The 25,755-nt window shown below is 42.8% G+C and overlaps 1 protein-coding gene across 1 annotated transcript in view; it reads left to right on the forward strand.

Annotated features, from left to right (window-relative positions):
* LOC126285156 (nascent polypeptide-associated complex subunit alpha, muscle-specific form-like) overlaps window positions 1–25,755 on the forward strand; it is a 231,110-nt gene that overhangs the window by 72,135 nt on the left and 133,220 nt on the right. The window contains exon 5 of the mRNA XM_049984468.1: window positions 20,579–20,793. Within this exon, the coding sequence (XP_049840425.1) occupies window positions 20,579–20,793 (215 nt within the window). The remainder of the gene's footprint in view (window positions 1–20,578; window positions 20,794–25,755) is intronic.

Below are 25,755 nucleotides of genomic sequence, written 5' to 3' on the forward strand. Positions count from 1 at the left end.
TTTGGCAACTTGCTTTTCTCCTTACACCTGACTGAAGTGATGCATGCGACACACTCACCCTGCCTCAGTCACACTTACAACTGTGCTTACAACGAATTATGTAAATAGATATAAATTTACAACTTTCATAAGTGCTGCCGTAGTGTTGGTTATTGATATGTAATGTTAGCAACCGAAAGTGGGGACAAAGTAATGTCATTATAATTTATCGAAATGTAATCCCCAGAGTAAACGAACAAAGTGTGCATCTGTTAAAGTGCGTTAACAGATTTCTGTACTAAAAATTGAGATCGATCGTAATAATAAATGCTAACTGCTGTTTGGAATGGAAGTATGTAGCAATATAAACTACAACAGGAATCAACGACTTGTAAAACTGACCAGTACTTTTATAAAAGAAGAAATAAACCCCCTCAGGAGGCAATTTTAATCTGAAGTAGCTGAAGACTGAGCGCAAAGTTATGTCACGTGTCACAACTACTTTGTTTTAAACCCTGGAATTTCGCTAATTATCTTAAGGAATCCGAACACTGTTTTACTGTACGGTACTCTTAAGTCGAATATTAGGTAAATAGACTTGCTTTTGTGTGACCCACCAACACAAAGAGCGGCGGATGTTGATAGCTGAATTCAGAGACGAGACCTCAGATACTGTCTACCTGGTGATGACAGCAGCTTACTGTCTGGAGTCGATGCTCTGCTCCGGGAATATCGTAGAGCAGCTGCTAAAATGGCGAGACCGTTTCGTCGATTTCCAAAATATTACCCATAACTGAAAACAAAACATTGCTGTAGCTACGCCGTTTAGTTACATAGCAAAACATACTGTAAATTGAAACTTTCGGAACATACGGGACGGGTTATATTGGATTAATATGACGAACACGGAATTTTCACATTCAACGATGAAGGAATGCTTGACTTTTTAACTAGCAAGCAGTCCGCTTATTACTGTTCTCAGTATTAATGATCGGAAAATTGGCTCTCACACTAATAAAATATAGTTTGAAGTAAAATATTTCACAGTTTGGTGGGCAGAACGTAGTCAGTCCACGTCCACTCGAAATGCTTCAGTACTTTAAAATTCTCTCTCTCTCTCTCTCTCTCTCTCTCCCTCCCTCCCTCCCTCTCTCTCTCTCTCTCTCTCTCTCTCTCTCTCTCTCTCTTACAGCCCACAATGATCACATGAATTGTTCTTTTTGATGCATGAATGAGTTATGATGTGATAGTGCTGTTGTGACCTGGCTGGTGCCGGTTCTAAAAGTTTATACTTGTCTTCGGTATCTTCTCCCTTTATTTCGTCGCTTTATGCCATGAATCTAAAGTCTCTCATCCCCCCCGGTTGACTCTCTTCTTTCTTTTCCTGTTGTGTTCAACTCTTGCGCTTATTCTGCTGCGTCTATTTATAGACCAGTTCCTCCTCTTACGGTGTAACGAATAGTAGTAATAGTAATGTAGCAATCACCTTGTAGAGCTTTGCACGTTTGATTCGCGTTTACATGTAAATAATGGCGTTCTCTGTCTAGCAAATACTGCTTCTGTCTCCTCCCGACACTGACAAAATTTTTTTAACTAACAATTTTGAGGAAATTTGTCCGATTTTTATCGCACCATCGATCGTGAGTCTCCAGTCCTTTGAAAAACCTCCTCCAACATTGAATATGAAGATAGTATCTGTTCTTTCGGGATGCGTACAGCTTCTCTAGAATGAAATCATAATTAAATCGAAACCCTTAGCTGCAGACAGGTGTTGTTGATATACATCTATGGGGACAGCTGAAAATGTGTGCCCCGACCGGGACTCGAACCCTTGATCTCCTGCTTACGTGGCAGACGCTCTATCCATCTTAGCCACCGAGGACACAGGCAAGGATGGGGCCCCTCCAAGCCCACACCAACGTGGTGACCAAACCAAAAGTTCTACTGTCACCTCCGTAAACATGTTAGTTTTTTTAATCGGGCGTCACAGGATGCGGGCTGTTGTCCATGCGTCTGGGTAAGATTACTCATTAACATGGTCCATCGGGAGATAGAAGTGGTCGAAAACGATTCAAGGGTAGCGGTTGTAAGGGCAGAGGAAAAAAAGTGCCTAGGCAAGAGCCAAGGGAAAAAAACCTCTGCGACAATAGGACGGGTAGTAAGGGCAGTAGAGGCTTGCTATCTGCGACAGTGCATGCAAGGTGTGGTTGTGTTAGCTCGAGGTATCGTGCATCGTTACCTCTGTCGTTGTTGGAGCTTGCTGCGGCGCTTACTGCGGTTGCTGCGTCCCTGCAACAGTTCAAGGTCGTTGTAGATTAGTGGGCAATCGGTCATAGATCGGCTCACAGACGGTGTAGGGGGTGTGTGTGGCTGGTTTGAGTGCTGTGTACAGTACGGTTTCCCTGCGGTTGCCTGATTTTCGGCTGGTTGCACATCTGGGTTCCCAGCAATAACTGTGTTGCAGGGGCTCGCCAGTACTGTCGTGTTAGCGTTCTATGGACCATGGATGTTTAGTTCCTAGCCAGTAATGTCTTTGGTCTGTTATGCTTCCATCTATGGTTGTGGTCGTAGTTACCCAGAGAAGGAATAAACGGGTTGCGCGAGTGTCTCGTGTTATTGTACAGTCGTTTGGAGAGTTTTTGGAATACCTGCAAGATGGTATCTAGCCGGTATTCCGGTGAAGGTCCGCGATTTGTGTGTAGCGCGGAGCGTTGCTTATGATTTTGAGCACTTTGTTCTGTATGAGCTGTAGACGGCGCAGGCGAGTTGGCGCAGCGTATCCCCAGACAGGGGCTGCGTACGTCATCAGGGGTCTAATAAGTGTCATGTACATGGACCTAGAAACAGAGGATAGCGCGACTGCAGGGACTTATCCCTTGCACACTTCCCGTGAGACCCACATTCCCAACTGTCCACAACCTACATTCGTCGTGTTTCTAATAGATATTTGCCCATTCACTCATTACTCGCGCCAGCTAAGCTGACGAGAACCGTAAGAGTTCGGGCAAACTGTGCGCATTCGCACAGAAGAAGGTCAATGGCCGGGTAGCCTTTAACTAAATAGTTCCCCTTATTCCGCCTCATCTACGCTAAGTCGGCCATTGCTGCGCAGACAAGTTCTCCTCGTAAGCGTTCACCATCATTACTCAAAAGTTGTTAAAATGGCTCTGAACGCTATGGGACTGAACATCTGAGGTCATCAGTCCCCTAGAACTTAGAACTACTTAAACCTAACTAACCTAAGGACCTCACACACATCCATGCCCGAGGCAGGATTCGAAACTGCGACCGTAGCGGTCGCGCGGTTCCAGACTGTAGCGCCTAGAACCGCTCGGCCAGATTGGCCGGCCATAATTACTCTACACGCAGACATCGGGGTTACAGTTGTCTGTTGTGAGACGTTCCCTGGGGAGTCCACCGGGTGCCGAACCAGACAATAACCCTGGGTTCCGCGTGGGGCGGCAGAGGAGTGAAGTGGACTGCGGTAGTCGTCGTGGACTTGTGGACCACTGCGGCTGCGGCGGGAAAGGAGCCTCTCCGTCGTTTCTAGGCCCCCGCTTAACATACAATACAATACAATACAACCTCATGTTGCATAACGTATGATAGTTGAAAGCTTTATTTGTTTTTTATCGTAAGTACCAAATTACGAGTGGTTTATTGCACGTTCTTTAGACTATGTACGTTTTTACATTTGGTTCTCTTTATTTCACGTTGGTGCAGTTTCTGGATGACGATCAAAGGCCGAAATCGTCGGAATAAATACGAATTTACAATACAGCAGTGTGTCATGCATTTCCTACGATATTCAAAACAATGATATCAGCCGTCTTAAGTAAAGGAACACATTGAAATAAGAAATTAGCTGTAATTTTAATTTACTTGGCGACGCTGGGATTTTATGGGAGAGCAACCAAACGATGATCAAAAGAGGAGAAATGCACGGCGTTGTGTGAGCACCTTGTTTTTCTTTTTACGACGTGGTGGGCTTCGATATGTCTCTCACCATTCGGACAGTGTCTCGGGACGCTCGAATGGATTACTGTGAGGCACGATCGTCTAATAAAACTGTGTCTTGCCTGTGCTAAACGCATAATTTGCGATAGAAACAAAGAAAACTTCACTGGTCATAGCACAGCTTTAAACAAACATACTGATCCTTCTAACTCCACTTTGACGTTATATGAATGTATAAATAACCTCCAGACGCAAAACTTCCCGATGACTTTTCGGACCCTGTAACACGTTCACCACCATCAAAAGCGCTTTATATCTGTGCTTTTGCAAGTACTAAATATCGAGTTTTAATCAATAAAACACTGCATCAGTTATGTTTTTTTCACGCAAAGCACGACGCGTTCCAGAAATTTACTCGTATTGCCACTATCAAATGCAAATGTTTACATTGGTATTTTGTGTGTTACAAATTTGCCTGTGCTCCGCTTCGATTTCACATAAGCAGACAATGTGAATGATGGTTCGCAATGTGTGGATTTCTGCATAAGGACGTGGACACTGTACAGTCGTGGACAAAACGAGCGAGGCCCCTCGCCTTTTCGTTATGCTGATCCGCATAGCTTTAAAGTCTGCTGCACAGTATAACAGGCAAGGCGGTGAAGTGCTACCAACATACTATGCAAGTTCGCTCAGGTGATGTGCTGAGACAGCTAGCACTGGAAAAACTCGCGCTTCGAAGACGTCACACCATCGTCTGCCACCACTTCGTGGGAAACGAAATACCTCAATGTGTTGTAGTCGCATATCTGCGACTATGACTTGTATCTAAAGTGTGGTTTTGGATAGGACATATGCTGAGATTGCAAATCTAACATCATGAATGAAGACAAGGGGAAATGAATTAGGCATCCTCCCTCGTCCGTAACATCAAATATATTTTAGTTATTCCTTCTTAAATGAACTGCGCAGAAAATCATTCACCAGAATTGAATAACTTTTTAGCAACACCAGATGATATTAACAGCTTGCCGGCACGCGTTAGCCGTGCGCTCAACGGCGTCATGTCGCGGACCGCGCGGCTCCTGGCGCCATCAGTTCGAGTCCTTTCCCGGGCATGGATGTGTGTTAGGCTAGGTAGGCTGAGGTAGTTACAGATCTAGGGGACTAACGACCTAAGCAGTTTGGTCGCATAGTTCTTATAGCCATTTTTTGACCTTTCGCGTAAATTATCTTTACATAAAGGGCCGTATCTTTAGATTGCGTTGATATAGCTCACATTTTTACACCACCAAGGGACCTTATACCGCAGGAAGTGCGATACATTCCCTCTTATTATGTCCACCCGTACTAGAGGTAAACGGCTTTTAAGGGTTGGGTAGACAGATAGACGGTCACGAAAGTGAGACTAGTAGGGTTCCATTTCTACCGATTTACGTGACGAAATCTTAACAACGAAAATAGCTACCACAGTTAGTGAAGATGAGGGCCGCATAATAATTTTCCCTATTCTTTATTCGAAATGTTTCAGTTGCAGTCGATACATCAGCATTTTAATCGTAGTTACGCTTTCGATCCAAATCACGTTTACAGGAATGCAGATGAAATCCATTTGTCTATAGACGTGATAATTCAGATGCCACTTTTAATGCCACCGATTTTTAGATGTGCGAGCATTCCCATTGCTAGCTACTTTAAGGAACACTTCGGCTAATGAACGTTTAATGGCTTTGGCAGGTCTAATGGAGAATTCGAAACATTGTGGAATACGTTTGGCAGCCACGTCGACGTTTATTTCCTGGGGTGGTGCAGAATTATCCTCGCTAATAACAGTTTTTTGTTATTTCGATAAACATCCATGATTGTCACATAAGCGGTGATATAAAGCTAGGCAATTCATGTTTTTGAGTCCAGAAAGCTGTATGCAGCAGAAACTGCAGATCATTTTGCCATCTTCATTGTGAAATTTCCGGTTTATTCATGTCTGGGGTAATTTTACAGGGCTGTTTCATTGAGTTCTCGGCTAGCGTAGTGAAAGGCGTTTGCTACTGCAAGGGAAGTCTGGATTGTTTTTGCTTCTAATCTCGATGGAGGCAGATAGACTATCAGTAAAGGAATTTTAAGAAATTCTCGCGCCCCCAATACGTTTTATTGCTGCCTTTATTCTGTATCGGTGCCCTGTGGATGTCGATACGAAACTCGTAGAATTTCATACTTTTTATTGCCTACTTTTTCCGCTTCTGAGTTAAGTGTGGCACTGAATGATTTTAACTGAATTCCGTTATGAATCTTCTCTCATTGCTAAATTTGCACGCTTTCATGGTAGGTCAGCAACGGTAATCCAGTATGACTGGTCTGAACGTTGACACAGACCATTTCGCGGCCGTATGCGCATCATATTTTACTAATTCGTAAAGATCTGGGGTACTTTGTCTTACTAAAACCGTTATGTTATCTCGATAAGCTGAAATTCATTTTTATTAGTACAGTTCATACTAATTAGCGTTTCTTCTTTCATTTATACCTTATATTTCGCTGTGGTGGTTAATACACTAATCAGCATTAACACATGATTGAAAACATGCCGGCCGGGGTGGCCGACTTGTTCTAGGCGCTTCAGTCCGGAACCGCGCGACCGCTACGGTCGCCATTTCGAATTCTGCCTCGGGCATGGATGTGTGTGATGTCCTTAGGTCAGTTAGGTTTAAGTAGTTATAAGTTCTAGGGTACTGACGAGACTCAGAAGTTAAGTCCCATAGCGCTCAGAGCCATTTGAACAATTTTTTTGGAAACAGTTTGACAAATTTCGGATAGTTTTGCAATTTCACGCCTGTGCATAGTATGTTGGTAGCACTTCGTTGCCTTGCCTGTTATGCTGTGTAGCAGACTTTAAAGCTGTGCGTATTAGCATAACGAAAAGGCGAGGGATCTCGCTCGTTTTGTCCACGACTGTACCCGTATGCAAACAGGCAAAAAACCTTTATTTCCTAATTTTGGAAGTAAATAAATCAAAGATATATTTTTTACAGTTTCCGATTGCAGTGAACCCATAAAAATGAGACTGCAAGGCAAGAGAGGCAAAGCAACACACACAAATATTACATAAACACCTTTGTAAATATTTGTACTTCATAATGAGACTAAATCCTTGAAACGAGTCGTTCTTTACATGAAGAAACGGAGCTTGTGGAGAGTCTTATTATTTAAATCATAAACTATAGTTGCAAGCTCATGGAATTTAAAATGCTAACTAATACAAACTTTATTTTATTCTATAACGTCCAAAGACTTAGAGAAAGCTTTTGATAATGTTGACTGGAATACTCGCTTTCAAATTCTGAAGGTGTCAGGGGTAAAATACAAGGAGCGAAAGGCTACTTACAATTTGTACAGAAACCAGATGGCAGTTATTAGAGTCGAGGGACATGAAAGGGAGGCAGTGGTTGGGAAGGGAGTGAGACAGGGTTGTAGTCTCTCCCCGATGTTATTCAATCTGTATATTGAGCAAGCAGTGAAGGAAATAAAAGAAAAATTCGGATTAGGTATTAAAATCCAAGGAGAAGAAATAAAAACTTTTAGGTTCGCCGATGACATCGTAATTCTATCAGAGACAGCAAAGGACTTGGAAGAGCAGTTGAACGGAATGGATAGTGTCTTGAAAGGAGGATATAAGATGAACATCAACAAAAGCCAAACGAGGATAATGGAATGTAGCCAAATTAAGTCGGGTGATGCTGAGAGAATTGGTTTAGGAAATGAGACACTTAAAGTAGTAAAGGAGTTTTGCTATTTGGGAAGCAAAGTAACTGATGATGGTCGAAGTAGAGAGAATATAAAATGTAGACTGCCAATGGAAAGGAAAGCATTTCTGAAGAAGAGAAATTTGTTAACATTGAGTATAGATTTAAGTGTCAGGAAGTCATTTCTGAAAGTATTTGTATGGAGTGTAGCCATGTATGGAAGTGAATCATGGACGATAAATAGTTTGGACAAGAAGAAAATAGAAGCTTTCGAAATGTGGTGCTACAGAAGAATGCTGAAGATTAGATGGGTAGTTCACATAAGTAATGAGGAAGTACTGAATCGGATGGGGGAGAGGAGAAGTTTGTGGCACAACTTAACCAAAAGAAGGGATCGGTTGGTAGGACATGTTCTGAGGCATCAAGGGATTCACCAATTTAGTATTGGGGGGGGGCAGCGTGGAGGGTAAAATTCGTAGAGGGAGACCAAGAGATGACTACTCTAAGCAGATTCAGATGGATGTAGGTTGCAGTAGGTACTGGGAGATGAAGAAGCTTGCACAGGATAGAGTAGCATGGAGAACTGCATCAAACCAGTCTCAGGGCTGAAGACCACAACAACAACAACGTGCAAACAAATTTTTTGTGCGATAAACGCTCACTTGTGCTTCATTTTCAGAACATTTTTGTTCATCATACTCTAGAAAGATACAACACCAAAGGCAAAAAAAAAAACCAGGTACAGTAAAGAGCACCAGACTCAGCGTTCCAAATACAGGTTTCTTTCTTCATGTAATTACATGTTAGGCATAACGGAATCTGGATCAGCTACATTGCCTGACAGGGACGACAAATTTGACAACAGATTTGCCATACAGAAAGTGTCGTTCTCAGTTGTGCCCTTCGACTTTTATTTTTCATATTTGTGTGCGGAGAACTCCATGATAGAGGTGGATGTTGTCCTTTAATTACTTCAGTCATTTGTAGAAGACATGCAACACTGAATATAATGTACTGCACTGTCAGTTTTATTTTCTCGTTTAGTCTTTGTAGTAGCTGAAGTGTCTCATTTCATTTATCATGTGCAACTAAGCAGTACCGTGCGTCTGACTGCTACGCCCTGCCGCAACGGACATTAATTAACTTGCACAATAACACTGAGGAGGAAGAGACAGCCGTAATGGTTCGAATGACGTATGTGTCTTCTTGTTTAATAATTACTCATTTTGCGGAAGTAGTGTAGCGTTTATTCCATTTTGTCAGCAATAATTGGTAGCAAACAGCCACTTTAAACTAACTTAATTCAACTACGCGTTCAGAGAGACAGTTACCTCATCAGCAGGTTGTCAACACTCCGTGAATCCAATACCGTATGAATGCATGATTTATTTGTAAAACACTGTAACGCGAAGCACAGCTTTCTGTAATCCACCAAATCTTTTAAACAAGTTCAACATCTTTTCATCCGCATGGGTATTCACGAACATTTTCTTTTGGCATATGTCTTATATCCAGCTGGATGTATGCAATCAGTTCAGCGTTTACTGACCATCAACATGTACACACTAATATAGAACGGAAAAATGGGACAATTATCGTCAGACGTAGGAGTAACTTCAGGCTTGCCCAAAGGAACTGTGCTGGGCCGTAGTTCATCATGTTTTATATTAATGACATCACAAACAACATTAGCTTTGAAACTTCCTGCCAGATTAAAACTGTGTGCCGTAACGAGAAACGAATTCGGAGCTTTTGCCATTCGCATGCAAATGCTCTACCAGCTTGTGGTGTGTGTGCTGTAAGACCTTCAGTACACAACGCCATCAGATTATTTGACTTGTCGATCTAACGAAGTAGGCGAGTGTCAGCAATATGTATCGAGGTCTTATTGTGGCGTGTTTATCTTCTGCCGTTAGGTCAGACGGTAGAAGTGACACTTGCACGCTTAGAGTAGCAGATTGACGGTGACCAACTTTAAACAGAACTTCATTAAATTTCACACACATTTATTAAAATAATAACAAGCATTAAAATTACTTCACTTGGTTCTGGATGCTATTTACAATTGACAATCTGAAGTTCCTTTAGTGTTGGTACGTTAATCTTATTCTCATATATATTCTGATACTTGACAAAAGTGTCTATACATTTATCTTCATGGCTATGTACAGGAGTATGGTAATATTATTAGGTGCAGACTGAAACTTGACTATAGACTGGTACAGACAAATGTAGAACTTGTACAGACTGGTACAGACTAATGCAGACTGGTACAGACAAATGCAGACTGACTAATCGGAGGTCTTTACACTCGTTATAATACCTCGCGCGTTCATGTATCACTGCTCGAGTGTGATCTGCAAGGAGAAGAGGCTCTACGTTAGCAGCAATCTCATTGGCTGCGTTACATATTAATACGCGCATCGCCGGAAGCCGAATTTGGTCCGTCTCTATGGCAGCGCCATCTCGTAGTGCAGAGACGGTCGAGCGCTGCGCCTGCGCTGTTGTGCTTAGCGGGGCGCGCTCTAGTAGGAAAGTTGTATACGCGCTGACTACATGGAACTATGTACACAACACAGCTCAACTAACCAAGCACGACTCATTATCTGTCCTCGACGCTTTACAGCCACCAATAACTTGTCTCTTACCTTCCAGACGTCTGTGGGGTTTTAAGAAGGTACGGGATGAGCTACTGGTGGAAGTGAAGCTGTAATGACGGATGCTGAGCCGCGCTTCGATAGTTCAGTCAGTAATGCACTTGCCCGTGAAAGGCAAAGCTCTCGACTTCGAGTCTTGGTACGGCACAAAGTTTTAATGTACCAGGATGTTTCATATCAGCACGTATACCACTGCTGAGTGAAAATTTCATACTGGAAACATTAACTTTTCGCATAAGGTACAGTTATCTGTAATAAAGTACTTGCTGAAAAAGGTGAACACATCTTCATAATGGTTCAAACTGGTGCAAAGATTTGTTACTTGCGTTAACTGTTCAGGAATCTCGAATTCTGCACTTCACAAAACGACAAAAATATGTGTCCTGTGACTACAATACCAACGAGTCACAACTGGAGTCAGGAAACTCGTACAAATACACTGGTATACAATTTGTAGGAATATGAAATGGGACGTGTTGTGTACGGCTTCATACACAACGCTAAGGAGAGGTGGGCTACAAAGAGATGCGATAACTGACGTCATAAGAAAACTGGACAAGGGAAGAAATAATTAGGGAACAATTTAGCACAACAAATAGAAGATTTACTTAATTTGTTTTTCTCCAAGCACACGAAGAGTCGTTACAAATAATGCAGCTAGAATTAGAGTCCAGCTCATTAAATAGCTACTGGGATGAGGCTCGCTGTACTAATCATGAACGATGGTGTCATTATGATGAGACTCCAAGTGCAGGTGGGATGTGGATGCCGCCGGCCGTCATTACTTGGCGCTTGTAGTTCAGAGTGCCGGAGGCATGGCTCAGCAGGCGCACACCATTGGGTCCACCAGATCGCGCGATACCACTAATGGTATCCCATGGAAACTTGCTATTCCACTGCCAACTTCGCAATGCTCGTGAGGTGGTATCGATACGCTATACTACACAACTGTCGCAGGGCAAGCAGACTTTAGTTCATTGCTAAGTTACTGGGAAAATGCTATCAATTTACAAAGAAGATTGAAACTTCCTGGCATATTAAAAGTGTGTGCTGCACCGAGACTCGAACTCGGGACCTTTACCTTTCGCGGACAAGTGCTCTACCAACTGAGCCACCCAAGCACGACTCACTCCTCATTCTCACAGCTTGGGTAGCTCAGTTGGTAGAGCACTTGCTCCCGAAAGGCAAAGGTCCCGTGTTCGAGTCTCGGTCCGGCACACAGTTTTAATCTGCCAGGAAGTTTCATATCAGCGCTCACTCGGCTGCAGAGTGAAAATCTCATTCTGGCTTTCTACAATGAAGATTGTTTACAAAACACACATGCGACCCATCCCAGAATACTGTTTAAGTGTGTTGGATCTACGCCAAAACATGTTAACTGGGTGTAATGGACATATAAAATGAATGAACACAGGTTTGTGTGGAAGAACTTCACGGAGATGCTGAATAACTTGAACTGGCAGACGCTAGAAGATAAATACGGACTAGCCCGCGAAAGTTCAAAGAACCAGCATTAACTGAGGAATCTAGGAATGTTCTACAATACCCTACCTGTCGCAACCACAGAGACCGTGAAGACAAGATCTGACTAATTATAGCGCGCCCAGAGACATTTAAGCAGTCATTCTTCCCGTATCCCATACGCAGATGGAGCGGAAAGAATCCCTAATAGCTTGCACTGTGGCAAGTACCTTCTGCCGTGCACTTCACAGTATAGTCACAGAAATGGGGAGTCCCATTAAATTAATGATTTGATCTTCTAAACGACTGAAGCTGAGTTTCTCTATACAGGACTGCAACAAATGTTGGCATGCCTTTGTTTACAACTGTCTGCGTATCTCCGTGCAGGCTGTTCGCATTTCTATTCATTCAGATTATCGCGAATGCTAAGGTAATGCAGTAATTTTTGGAAGTGTTTCTCTCCCTTATTTAGATTTCACTCTCTTGATTAACAAACGTGCTCAAGAAAAACAGTCGTGCTACGAGATAGCCAAAGGAGTCGAATCGCTATAAACACCTCACTGCGTCCATTGTAAGAATAGTTAGCCTATTGTCAGATCTAAGTCCGTTGACTAACAAACGTGCTCAAGAAAAACAGTCGTGCTACGAGATAGCCAAAAGAGTCGAATCGCTATAAACATCATACTGCGTCCATTGTAAGAATAGTTAGCCTACTGTCAGATCTAAGTCCGTTGTCTAAAGGTTAAAAACATTCTTAATTGCCTTGTATAGGCTTCTGAAATAACCGATCTCAGCCACATCCTTCCGATAAGCAAAAATTTCAGAAAACAGCGAAAGGAAAATACAATGATTTTAAGAAGCAAGGAATCACATTTCCCATTTTAAGATGTTTTCTTACATGGCAGCTTGAATACTATTTACAGCATTTTTACATTCTTATTTATCGAAGGAAGCTTTATTTTCTAAATGATAAAATTTCAGACATCAGTAAGTTAAGTTAAATCCTGTAAAATTGATATTAAACAAATAGCCAGGGATAGTATCACGGTCTAGTAATGTCTACTTCTTGTAGACTAATTTCCGTTTCAGACTATGATTCCTATATATTTGTGCAATGGATCCAAAAATTCAACATATAATTTTCCATCAATTGTCTTCCTGGTTGTATTTAAAAATTTCTCCATGGCTCTGCGCATACAACTTCCGTTTTTACCATCAAAAAAGTTAAGTGGCTACGATTTCAGGTAAAGTCTGCTTTTTTTAAAATGTGATACAGTTTTAAATGAAACTAGGTAAGATCCTAAGATGAAACATGTATACAACATCTATAATACCAAATTATAACACATATTCCTTACTGCCTGGTATCGGTCAGTGGAACCTGACAGTGTTTGCCACGACTCATTGTAAACACCACAAATGTTATAGATTTTTTCGAAATCTATGTAACTGACTTCGCAGTACTAGAAGTTGCTTGCCGACTATGGAATATGCATTGTGCACCTGACATAAAAATAAACTGTCAGAATTATAACGCGAAAAGGTCCTTGGACAGGTCTACTTGCAGCCGCCTTCGCAACTTGTGTGTTGTTGTTGTGGTCTTCAGTCCTGAGACTGGCTTGATGCAGCTCTCCATGCTACTCTATCCTGTGCAAGCTTCTTCATCTTCCAGTACCTACTGCAATCTACATCCTTCTGAATCTGTTTAGTGTATTCATCTCTTGGTCTCCCTCTGCGATTTTTACCCTCCACGCTGCCCTCCAATATTAAATTGGTGATCCCTCGATGCCTCAGAACATGTACTACCAATTGATCCCTTCTTCTAGTCAAGTAGTGCCACAAATTTCTCTTCTCTCCAATTCTGTTCAATACTTCCTCATTAGTTCTGTGATCTACCCATCTAATCTTCAGCATTCTTCTGTAGCACCACATTTCGAAAGCTTCTATTTTCTTCTTGTCCAAACTATTTATCGTCCACGTTTCACTTCCATACATAGCTACACTCCATACAAATATTTTCAGAAACGACTTCCTGACACTTAAATCTATACTCGATGTTAACAAATTTCTATTCTTCAGAAACGCTTTCCTTGCCATTGCCAGTCTACATTTTATGTCCTCTCTACTTCGACCATCATCAGTTATTTTGCTCCCCAAATAGCAAAACTCCTTTACTACTTTAAGTGTCTCATTTCCTAATCTAGCTACCTCAGCATCACCCGTCTTAATTCGACTACATTCCAATATCCACGTTTTGCTTTTGTTGATGTTCATTTTATATCCTCCTTTCAAGACACTATCCATTCCGTTCAACTGCACTTCCAAGTCCTTTGCTGTCTCTCACAGTAATACAATGTCATCGGCGAACCTAAAAGTTTTTATTTCTTCTCCATGGGTTTTAATACCTACTCCGATTTTTTCTTTTATTTCCTTCACTGCTTGCTCAATAGACAAATTGAATAACATCGGGGAGAGGCTACAACCCTGTCTCACTCCCTTTCCAACCACTGCTTCCCTTTCATGTCCTTCGACTCTTATAACTGCCATCTGGTTTCTGTACAAATTGTAAATAGCCTTTCGCTCCCTGTATTTTACCCCTGCCACCTTCAGAATTTGAAAGAGAACATATAACAGAGTTAATTGTCTCACGTCAGACTCTTCGTCTTGCGCACAGGGCTTTAACCATGACTCTCAAAAATGCAGTACTTGACCAATATCAAAGATATTAAACGTATCAGTTCGTTTCGAATAAAGTGATTACAAAAGACTATGACTAATTAATTCAGAGTGAAGGGAATGTGAACCATTTCTTATTGCCAACAACACTCGCAGGTGGCATCGGCAGTTTAAGGTTCAAATGTTTCAAATGGCTCTGAGCACTATGGACGTCTGAGGTCGTCAGTCCCCTAGAACTTAGAACTACTTAAATCTAACTAACCTAAGGACATCACACACATCCATGCCCGAGGCAGGATTCGAACCTGCGATCGTAGCGGTCGCGCGGTTCCAGACTGCAGCGCCTAGAACCGTTCGGCCACTCTGGCCGGCGCAGTTTAAGGAGCGGCAAGCTGGAGTGAAGGAAAAAGTACTGTCCGATCACAAGTAACCACATAATGTTGAAATAATTCTCCTTTCGTCTGAACACAGCCCACGACAATCGACGTACGAAAGCAATAGCGCAGCTACAAATGTCATAACAACGGTTTGACGTCCTATCAAAACTAAATTGAAAATAAAATGGCGCGTAATTCCAGTTTTACAGCAATTGAAACACGAGGACTCTGTCAGATATAAGAAACATGCTACGCAAATGCTGAAAGCCATGGAGGAAGATTCACTTGTTGCACGTCTCATTGTCAGAAATCGAATATGCAGATATGGGGTGCAGAAAAGCCTTCGTGTGTGGCTAACTGAACATCAGCGCGACTTACCGAAGGTTAATGTATTCTGTACTATATCACAGCAAAACTTACACCGCCTAGTTTCTTTCGCTAAGCTGCCGGAATCAACAGACATTCACATGGACATGTTTTGACAGTAGCTGATGCAACACCTTGATGCAGACTCCACAGATATGATGCACCACTTACACGGGGATGTGTGGTATGTTCGCATGTTCTAAACCACCATCTTCCAAACCGTTGCATCGCACGCACTGAACATGACGACGCTGGATCCTCTTGTCTTACTATACCTCCGGGCCTAAAACTCGTGGCTTACTTCATTGCCGGCCAGAGGGGCCGAGCGGTTCTAGGCGCTACAGTCTGGAACCGCGCAACCGCTGCGGTTGCAAGTTCGAATCCTGCCTCGGGCATGGATGTGTGCGATGTCCTTAGGTTAGTTAGGTTCAAGCAGTTCTAAATACTAGGAGACTGATGACCTCAGATGTTAAGTCCCATAGTGCTCAGAGTCATTTGAACCATTTTTTTTCACTTCATATGCCATTACACGAGCCTTCTTTGCTGACAACAATTCCAGGACTTAGAATGTGCATTTCTAATGTCCTCGCTCCACCCAAGTATCATTTCTGAAACTGATTATCACTAAAATACTGTCCGCTTGCCCATGGGGAGTCACGGAGAACACTTAAGTACAAAGTCACCTTGAATAAGTAATGTGAACTTTCTTTTAAATTCCTTGTAATTCTAACCGATGTAGCACCATACGTGATACAGTTACAGTTGTTTGTAATCGTGATATCCGTTTTGAATTGCCTTGTACAGAGTCAGTCAAAAAGTTATGTAGCCTATATTTTTTACATAAATAGAGTTTGTTAGTGAAGAATTTGTATTTGCTTCTATCCGCAAAGCTTCTTCTACAATCCATCACAGTAGTAAGTTTCTGTGTCAATAAAATCCAGTGCTGTAGTCAACTGCGAAATGCACGACATCTATATTCGTATTAGAGAGCATTCCGTGATAGAATTCTTGAATACAGAAGGTGAAACACGCATCTGCATTCAGGAGAGGGTGTAGAATGTCTACGTCGATGCAAAAGTGGATATCAGCACTATTAGATGATAGATTCGTCGCTGTAATCGAGCTGAAGGACAAACACCGTTCGCTGACGAAAAGGGGTGACCGTAGTGCGTTAAAAATGTTTAAATGTGTGTGAATTCCTAAGGGACCAAACTGCTGAGGTCATCGGTCCCTAGACTTACACACTATTTAAAGTAAGTTATGCTAAGAACAACACACCCACCCGTGCCCGAGGGAGGACTCGAACCTCCGGCGGGAGGGGCCGCGCAGTCCGTGACATGACTCCACAAACCGCGTGGCCACTCCGCGCGGCACTGCAGTGTCTCCAACGTTCAGAGAGTCGACGACATCGTTCTTGGTGACCGCCGAGCGACTGCAAATTATTTGTGTCACATTACCGCCATCAGAGAAGGTGATGCGATGACGATCATTCAGCTGGGTACTCAAAGGCTTGTGCAACTTAGTTATCAAGGAGGCGGGACCGTCTGTTATACCACGCTGGATTACATGTCCTTGTTAAAAGATGGACCAAACTTGTGGAAATGGCTAGAAAGTATATTGAAAAGTCATAAATTAATCGTCAATTTCGTGTTTTTCACCCATATAGTTGTACTTGAACTTATTGACAAAAATTTTTAAAAAAATTAGGAGGCATTACTTTTTGACTGAAGTGTGTATAATGTTCTCTTTATCCTATTAAAGTTCGGGTTAAATTAGGGGGCATTATTTTATGACTGTATACTGTTCTCTCATTAAAAATCAGATTATTACATTTACACTGATGAACCAAAACATTATGACCACCTTCTTAATAGCTTGTTTGTTCTTCTTTGGAATGAAATACATGACTAATTTCTGCGTGCATGGCTCTGGCTCCGAGTCACGAACAGTTATACGGCTGAAAGGTGACATCAAGCATGAAGGGATGTAGATGGTTCGCAGCTGTCACCGTGTGCTCAATTACTACCACAGGTCCCTCGCAAGTGCAGAAGAATGTCTTCCGTAGCATAATACTGCTTCCACCAGCCTGCGGTCGTGCCGCACTCCACGTTTCCAGCCGTCGATCACCACGATGCAAAAATGTGATTTACGCGAAGAGCCGACGCGTGTCCATTAATCGATGGTCGAATTCCGATGGTAGCGTGTCCACTGCAATCGTAATTGACGATGTCGTTTAGTCAACATGTTGGGTGGCCTGCTACGGAGCTCCATGTTCAACAATGTACGATGAATTCAACAATGTACAACGGAGGGCGTGCTACGAAACATTTGTGCGTCCACCAGCTGTGTGCTCTTTCAGCAGAGATGGCACAAATCACCACTTATCCTAATTTACCGTGTAGAGAAGCCTCCATACCCCACGTTCTGTGAAGAGTTGTGGATGTCCAACCATTTAGCGGGTGGTGGTAGGTTCACAGTAATGCTACCAATTTCCGTAGATGCTTACGACGCTACCACATTAACTTTCGACCAGCTTAGCCGTTTTCGAGATACTCGTTCACAGGCTCTGCGTAATAATAATCTGCCATTTTCAGAGTCGCTTATCCCAATGTATTTCGCCTTCCGCATCCCATATCTTCACTAGGGTGATCCCCTGTACATGTCTGCTCCACTACTGGCGACTAAAATTGCTACACCAAGAAGAAATGCAGATGATAAACGGGTATTCATTGGACAAATATATTACACTAGAACTGTGACATGTGATTACATTTTCACGCAATTTGGGTGCATATATCCTGAGATATCAGTACCAAAAACAACCACCTCTGGCCGTAATAACGGCCTTGATACGCCTGGCCACTGAGTCAAACAGAGCTTGGATGGCGTGTACAGGTACAGCTGCCCATGCAGCTCCAACACGATACAACAGTTCATCAAGAGTAGTGACTGGCGTATTGTGACGAACCAGTTGCTCGGCTACCATTGACCAGACGTTTCAAGTTGGTGAGAGATCTGGACAATGTGCTGGCCAGGGCAACAATCGAACATTTTCTGTATCCAGAAAAGCCCGTACAGGACCTGCAACATACCGTCGTACATTATCCTGCTCAAATGTAAGGTTTCGAAGGGGTCGAATGAAGGGTAGAGCCACGGGTCGTAACACATCTGAAATGTAAAGTCCACTGTTCAAAGTGCCTTAAGTGCGAACAAGAGGTGACAAAGACGTGTAACCAATGGCACCCCATAACATCACGTCGGGTGATACGCCAGATGACGAATACATGCTTCCAATGTGCGTTCACCGCGATGTCGCCAGACACGGATGCGACCATCATGATGCTGTAAACAGAACCATCCGAAAAAATGACGTTTTGCCATTCGTGCACCCAGGTTCGTCGTTGCGTTCACCATCGATGGCACTCCTCTCTGTGACGCAGCGTCAAGGTAAAACCGCAGCCATGGTCTCCGAGCTGATAGTCCATGCTGCTGCAAACGTCGTCTAACTGTTCGTGCAGATGGTTGTTGTCTTGCAAACGTCCCCATCTGTTGACTCTGGGATCGAGACATGGCTGCACGATCCGTTACAGCCATGCGGTTAAGATGCCTTTCATCTCGACTGCCAGTGATACGAGGCTGTTGGGATCCAGCACGGCGTTCCGTATTACCCTCCTCAAACCACTGATTCCATATTATGCTAACAGTCATTGGATATCGAGCAAAGAAGCAGCAGTGTCGCAATACGATAAACCGCAATCGCGATAGGCTACAATCTGACCTTTATCAAAGTCGGAAACGCGATGGTACGCATTCTCCTCCTTGCACGAGGCATCACAACGTTTGACCAGGCAACGCCGGTCAACTGCTGTTTGTATATGAGAGATCGGTTGGAAACTTCCCTCATGTCAGCACGTGTAGGTTTCGCCACAGGCGCCAACCCTGCGTGAATGCTCTGAAAAGCTAATTATTTGCATATCACAGCATCTTCTTCCTCTCGGTTAAATTTCGCATCTGTAGCACGTCTTCTTCGTCGTGTAGCAATTTTAATGGCCAGTAGTGTACTTTTGTTACCGCGTCACGTGCCCGCAGTGCCGTTAGGCGGCACCCAACGTCGCGGTGGGCAGTGGTCGTCACAGGAAATTATGAGAAATATTATACGCAGTCAAGATGAGAAACTTTGAACATTGACGATTGACAAGAAAAAGGTTTTAGTTTGTGTGTTTAATTGTTGTGTTACACTTGCTTTTTCTTCCCCTTTTCATCAGTCTGGCGACTAGTATGATGTGGCCCGCTGCGCAATCCTCTCTCATACCAACTTCATCTCAAATAGCACCTACAACGAACGTCCTCGTTTATCGTTGGAAGTTATTCTCTCATTTCTTAACACGTGTCCTGTCGTCCTGTGCCTTCTTGTAGCCAATGTTTCAACACGTTCCTCTCCTGACCAGTTCTGAGGAGAACCCCTTATATATTGTCATGCCACCTAATTTTGAAAATCCTTCCAAAGCATCACATCTCAAATGCTTTGACTCCTTTTTCCAGTTTTCACACAGTCCATGAAGCACTTCCATACAATGCTGTATCTCATACATACAATCCCATAAATTTCTTATTCAAATTAAGGTCGTTTGTTGACACCAGCAGTCCCATGTTTCACCGCAGTTGCAATTTTAGATACGAACGAAGACGATCCTTCAACTTTGTGCAAATTGACTGACGATTTTCCTTTTGCTCATCACTCTAAAGTATGGGAACAATTTTCGCACACTCTCGTCTCATTTGCAAATTATCGGCTAAAGTGCTTTGCACAGACCCGTACGAGATGCTAAGTTCTTCGCTAAGCTGTCGAAGAGTTATTTGTTTTTTTTATTCGAAAAATTTTTGCCACCTTTTGCACGTTTTCTTCTGTTTTTCAAGTTAATTTACGTCCCGATTAATATCCGCTTTTAAATCGGTCATATCATTTTTAAACAGCTTTCAGAGTTACAGCCTTATCTCCATACAACAGTCTAACATTTCGTGAGTTTTTTTAACACTTTTTTCAACTTGAACCAAAATTTTCACGCGTTATGCGAAACCCATGATGTGCGATAGACACGGTCTTACTATAGCGTCTATGGAAGCTGACTGACAACGCAGAACGGGTCTCAACTTAACGCTGCATGTCTCAACGGATCGACCTATCAGACAGGTTACATCAAATGGTTGTACCTCCAGCAGTTACTGCTAAAAAGATTCATCCACCGTATTTTCTTAGCCCACCCTGCATTTTCCTCCAGCTTACAACTGTTTTTAGGAGAACTGCCAACACCTCGTACTATATTACTTGTTTGTACTGAAACGTAGTGCGGCCGCGCTGTTCCCGCAGGACGCAGACGACGATCAGCTGCCCGTCCCAGCAGTGCCAGGAATCGCCAAAGAGAACGACGCGTGGAGGCCGTCGGTGGAGATGGCGTCGCCCCCGCCAGCCTCCGTGGGGCGGCCGCCGCCCCCAGGGGCGGAAGCAGACCCGCAACCGCCGCCCACGTGCGTCGCAGCCGCAGCCGCTGCCGTCTCCAACACTACACCAGCCGTGCCTCTCAAGTAAGACCGACCCCACCTCTGCCGTAGCCAGTGCTCGCTGCCGCTTATCTGAAGGCGTCTGCTGTCAGTGCACTATCACGTTCACACTAGCGTGTTCCTCGCGTTCGGTTTATAATTTCTCATTTATCTGAATTTTCGTTTGCTGATATCCGAAGGTTTGATTATCGTGACAATATCGTACTTCGTAGGTATGGAGCAAACGAAACACTGAAACGTAGACACTGCACACTAGCTACCGCGCCAGTCGGGCTTCGACCGTGAATAGCGATATACTGTTTTAAATTTCCATTGAAACTCGATCGCCGGGATGCCAACGGTCAATAATCCTCTATCGTAAATATAGCGAGTTTTATGGTACATGGTGTTTCATCGTGAAATGACTAGTGACCACGACTTTACTGATGTGGAGCGTGTATCACGAGAAATTTCTCTCTCTGTCTCTCTCTCTCTCTCTCTCTCTCTCTCTCTCTCTCTCTCTCCCGTCTCGAATAATTTTTCAATGTACCTTTCTCTTTTTACAACCACAGAAGTCCTGTTCGTTGCTATACCTCTAAATCAAAGAGCGTTATACATTTTTATAATATCACGGATGCCGTTTAATTAAACTGTCACCATTTCTCTTCTCTCTTTTCAAGTTTTCGTCGGTAACGGCGAGTTGGCATTCCCGTCCTTTTGTCAGATAATTTTCCCAATAGCGAACAACAGGAATTATTTAGCGCGGTTGAAAACAAAAATTAACGTCCATGTACTTAATTCATATTTTAATTGTTTATAAAATAAAACATAAACTGATATTCCATATTCTTCTCTGTGCTGAGAAGGTAAGTCTATGTTACGGAAATAATCGCGCAGATTACAACAGAAACTCGCTAATCCTCACCACGACAAAGCCTACGCGTAAAAGTGTTTTTTTGTAACAATATTTCTTTTGTAGTAAATTCATTAAGAACGTTTCGTAAAAATTAAATTCCTTCAAAGCTTTTCGATGGAGAATACAGCTTTCTTTAAAAAGAATAGCCACGGCCTATTACGGTCCACTATGTCCATATTCAGATGCCAACCCTTGCTTTATTACTTCCTAAGAACTGTCTGAAGCATGTCGTCTGCTCCGATACTACCCAAGAATAATTGAGTAGTTAACTACTCCCTATACGCTGCGTGGATGATTGTGTAACACAGAAAAATAAGATAGTGTGTACAAGTTGAAAACACATTTATCTATATTACACAAGTCATGTACACAGCAAATAGAGCGACGTTAACTGATAAATTATTCACATGCAGTTCCGGAACAGACGACATACTGTAGTCGATTGTGATACGCAACTAGTGCAGCCATATAAAGATGGATATCATGTCCCGAAATCGGTTATTGCAGTAAGGCTTCTTAAAAGTATTTTTGACTGACTGTCTTCTGCATGAATAAATTCTTGATTGAATAACACCCACGGAGAGCACCAAGATAGAGCATAAATAAAATAAGATTAAAATCTTTTTTTCTTACAAAGCAATACAGAAAGAAGGACACTTTACAGAAAGACCAATATTTTTACTAGACTCTTCTGCAATTCAACAGTCAAAGAATAGTTGTTCACACCAACAACAACTCAAATGATAGTCTCTGGTTGCTGAGATTTACGTTTGCTTTCCCTACATTCTTAAGTAGTTACAACTGTGGGTAGAAAAAAATAAGGTTCACGCTAAATAAAACAGTTAATTTCATGGTATTTCTTTTTAATGACTTCTAATAGTATAATATTTAACGAACTTACAGCTTGTCACACGGGAAGAATAGGTTCTAAACTCGTTTTATAATTCAAATAAATGGTCGTAGCTCAGTCATAAGCTGCATCTTACGACAGAGCTACAACCATTTACTTCAAGAATGATAGTCTATTGAAATCTGATTACATATGATGACTATTCTTCATTTGTTAACATTTGCGCGACAGTAACATGATCTATAAGCTATGACATTATACAAACAGTTCCTTCGACAATCAGTCAGTAACCAATAGTTTCTTTACATGGACTGCATAAATTGATTACTCAGATTATCGTTAAAAATTTGTCTTTATTAATACCCATAAAGAGCAACTTGCGGATATCATCTTCTCAGGGTCGCTGGCCATCTTATAATATACTGCTGCTCATTAAAATAGCAATACGATGAAGGTGGCATACAGCAAACTTCAAAATGGCATATGGTGTACTATTTGTTTGGACATGCAGACGATCAGAGTTCCTGAGAAGCCTCACCACGTAAGTGGGAGTATCGCCGTCTACAGTCTATATACGAGGAAACATTCATCATAGGGTTTCTCATCCATAAATCGCATTCAGCGTTGCTTGTTTGTAAGGAGATCGTGTTATGCCTCGTCTGAGAAGTGGGAAAGTCTGTCAGCATGTTTCGAAATTTGATAGCGGCAAGATTGTGCTCTATCGAGACAGCAGTTTATCGTTAAACGATATCCGTGCTCACGTTGGATGAGATCCCACGACTGTCATGCGAATATGGAATCGATGGCTTCAAGCGGGCCACACTCAGCGTCTAGCAGACAACCATCGGCCCCACACGACTGGCATCTGCGAGTACCAACATGTTCGCTTGGCTGTGGAGGATCCTACAGCCATATGACACATGTCAGGCTTGTTGAGGCAGTAAATGAGCTAGTTTGCAGCAAAACAAGAATCAACTCTGGAACAACATGGACTTCCACCATGACAACCATTGCAGCGTGACAGCATAGGGGAGCACCGAATGCGTATGTGTGCACGTATGTATGTTTGTATGTATGTTTCACATCTCCTCCTAAACCACTGAATCGATTTCAACCAGACTTAGTACTCAGTTACTGTCCGCAAAGAATGGCTGGGAGTAAGAACCACCAACTTGTCAAAGGAGTGGATTGGGGGGTGAAAAATAAGTGTAGCCCATAAAGCATGAATACCAAGATTAAATTCATCCATTATCTGCGAATGAGAGCAACAAACTTTACACATAATTTCAAACTTGCACTAAAGCTTTTCTCGTTCACATCCCCCACAAAAGTATGAAAGAAACAGAAACTTCCTCGCAGATTAAAACTGTGTGCCGGAGCGAGTTCGAGTCTCAGTCCGGCACACAATTTAAATGTACCAGAATGTTTCATATCAGCGCACATTCCGCTGCAGAGTGAAAATTTCATTCTTGAAACATCCCCCAGGCTGGGGCTAAGTTATATCTCTGCAATATACTTTCTTCCAGAAGTGCTAGTTCTGCAAGGTTCGCAGAAGCACTTCTGTGAAGTTTAAGGTAGGAGACGAGGTACTGGCGGAACTAAAGTTGTGAGGACGGGTCATGAGTCATGCTTGGGTATCTCAGTTGGTAGAGCACTTCCCCGTCAAAGGAAAAGATCCCGATTTCGAGACTCGGTCCGGCACACAGTTTCAATCTGCCACGAGGTTTCATATCAGAGTACACTCCGCTGCAGAGTGAAACTTTAATTATGAAAGAAAAAGTTTTATCGCTTATTATATTCTCGCTGTCCATGCAGAAAAACTGCCACATCAGTTTCTTTATTACTAACTGCATTCGCGGCACTTTCCAGTCAGTATTCACATATAGCTCTGAATTTATCTGCAAAATTATGTCATTGTATGACACGCACTATAGGAGATCCGTCGTCATAAACACTGAGATGTGTGAAAAACTGTCACATCTTGAATGACATTTAAATTTCGTACTTATTCGTTACTATATTCACAAAATGTTTGGCAGACAGTGTCCACATGAGTATCTAGAAAATGATAGCGCTGTATAAAACATAATTCAGGAGATAGAACATAAATTTTGTGTCGCATGAAAACGAAACCGCAAGCCGAAATTCGTTAGAGATATAGGTGAAATATGTGTGTTAAGTACATGCAAGAAGTAGGTGACATGTGCATATGCTGGTAAAGCCATGGATAAAAAGCTCTTCGTAACGCGCTGGGTCGACTGCTGTCGAACGTGGTACAAAAAAAATGGTTCAAATAGGTCTGAGCACTATGGGACTTAACATCTGTGGTCATCAGTCCCCTAGAACTTAGACCTACTTAAACCTAACTAACCTAAGGACATCACACACATCCATGCCCGAGGCAGGATTCGAAACTGCGACCGTAGCAGACGTGGTACACATACTGCACACATCAAAAAAAGTTTTGCATCACCCCGGTTCCCAGAACTCCTGAAGGTAGACGTTGACTGTGGATATTGTATCACAAACACAGTCCCTTTGTCTGTTCAGAGATGTGACTAAACCTGCCCAAAGATGTAAACAACCATGTATGAGCAGCGCCTATTAGACGGAGGGGGTCCTGCAGCTGATCAGTTCCAGTCTTTCCACCAGGAAGGAGGTACATGTGTCGTGTTATCTATAGTTCAACCATGCCTAGACGGTAAATATCGCGGTTCAATTGCGTCCACATTGTTACTTTGTGCCAGGAAGGGCTCTTGACTAGGGAAGTGTCCAGGCGTCTCGGAGTGAACCAAAGCGATGTTGTTCGGACATGTCGACGACATACCTCGCTCAGGCCGCCCAAGGGCTACTACTCCAGTGGATGACCGCTATCTACATATTATGACTTGGAGGAACCCTGACAGTAACGCCACCATGTTGAATAACGCTTTTCGTGCAGCTACAGGACGTTGTGTTACGACTCAAACTGTGCGTAATGGGCTGCATGATGAGCAACTTCACTCCTGTCATCTATGGCGAGGTCCATCTTTGCAACCACGACACCATGCAGCGCGGTACAGATGGGTCCAACAACATGTCGAATGGACCGCTCAGGATTGGCATCAAGTTCTCTTCACCGAAGAGTGTCGCATATGCCTTCAACCAGACAATCGTCATAACATGTTTGAAGGCAGCCCAGTCAAGCTGAACGCCTTAAACACACTGTCCACCAGCCGCAGCAAGGAAGAGGCAGAGGTTC

The sequence above is a fragment of the Schistocerca gregaria genome, chromosome 8, assembly GCF_023897955.1.
Source record: "Schistocerca gregaria isolate iqSchGreg1 chromosome 8, iqSchGreg1.2, whole genome shotgun sequence".
Lineage (NCBI taxonomy): Eukaryota > Metazoa > Arthropoda > Insecta > Orthoptera > Acrididae > Schistocerca > Schistocerca gregaria.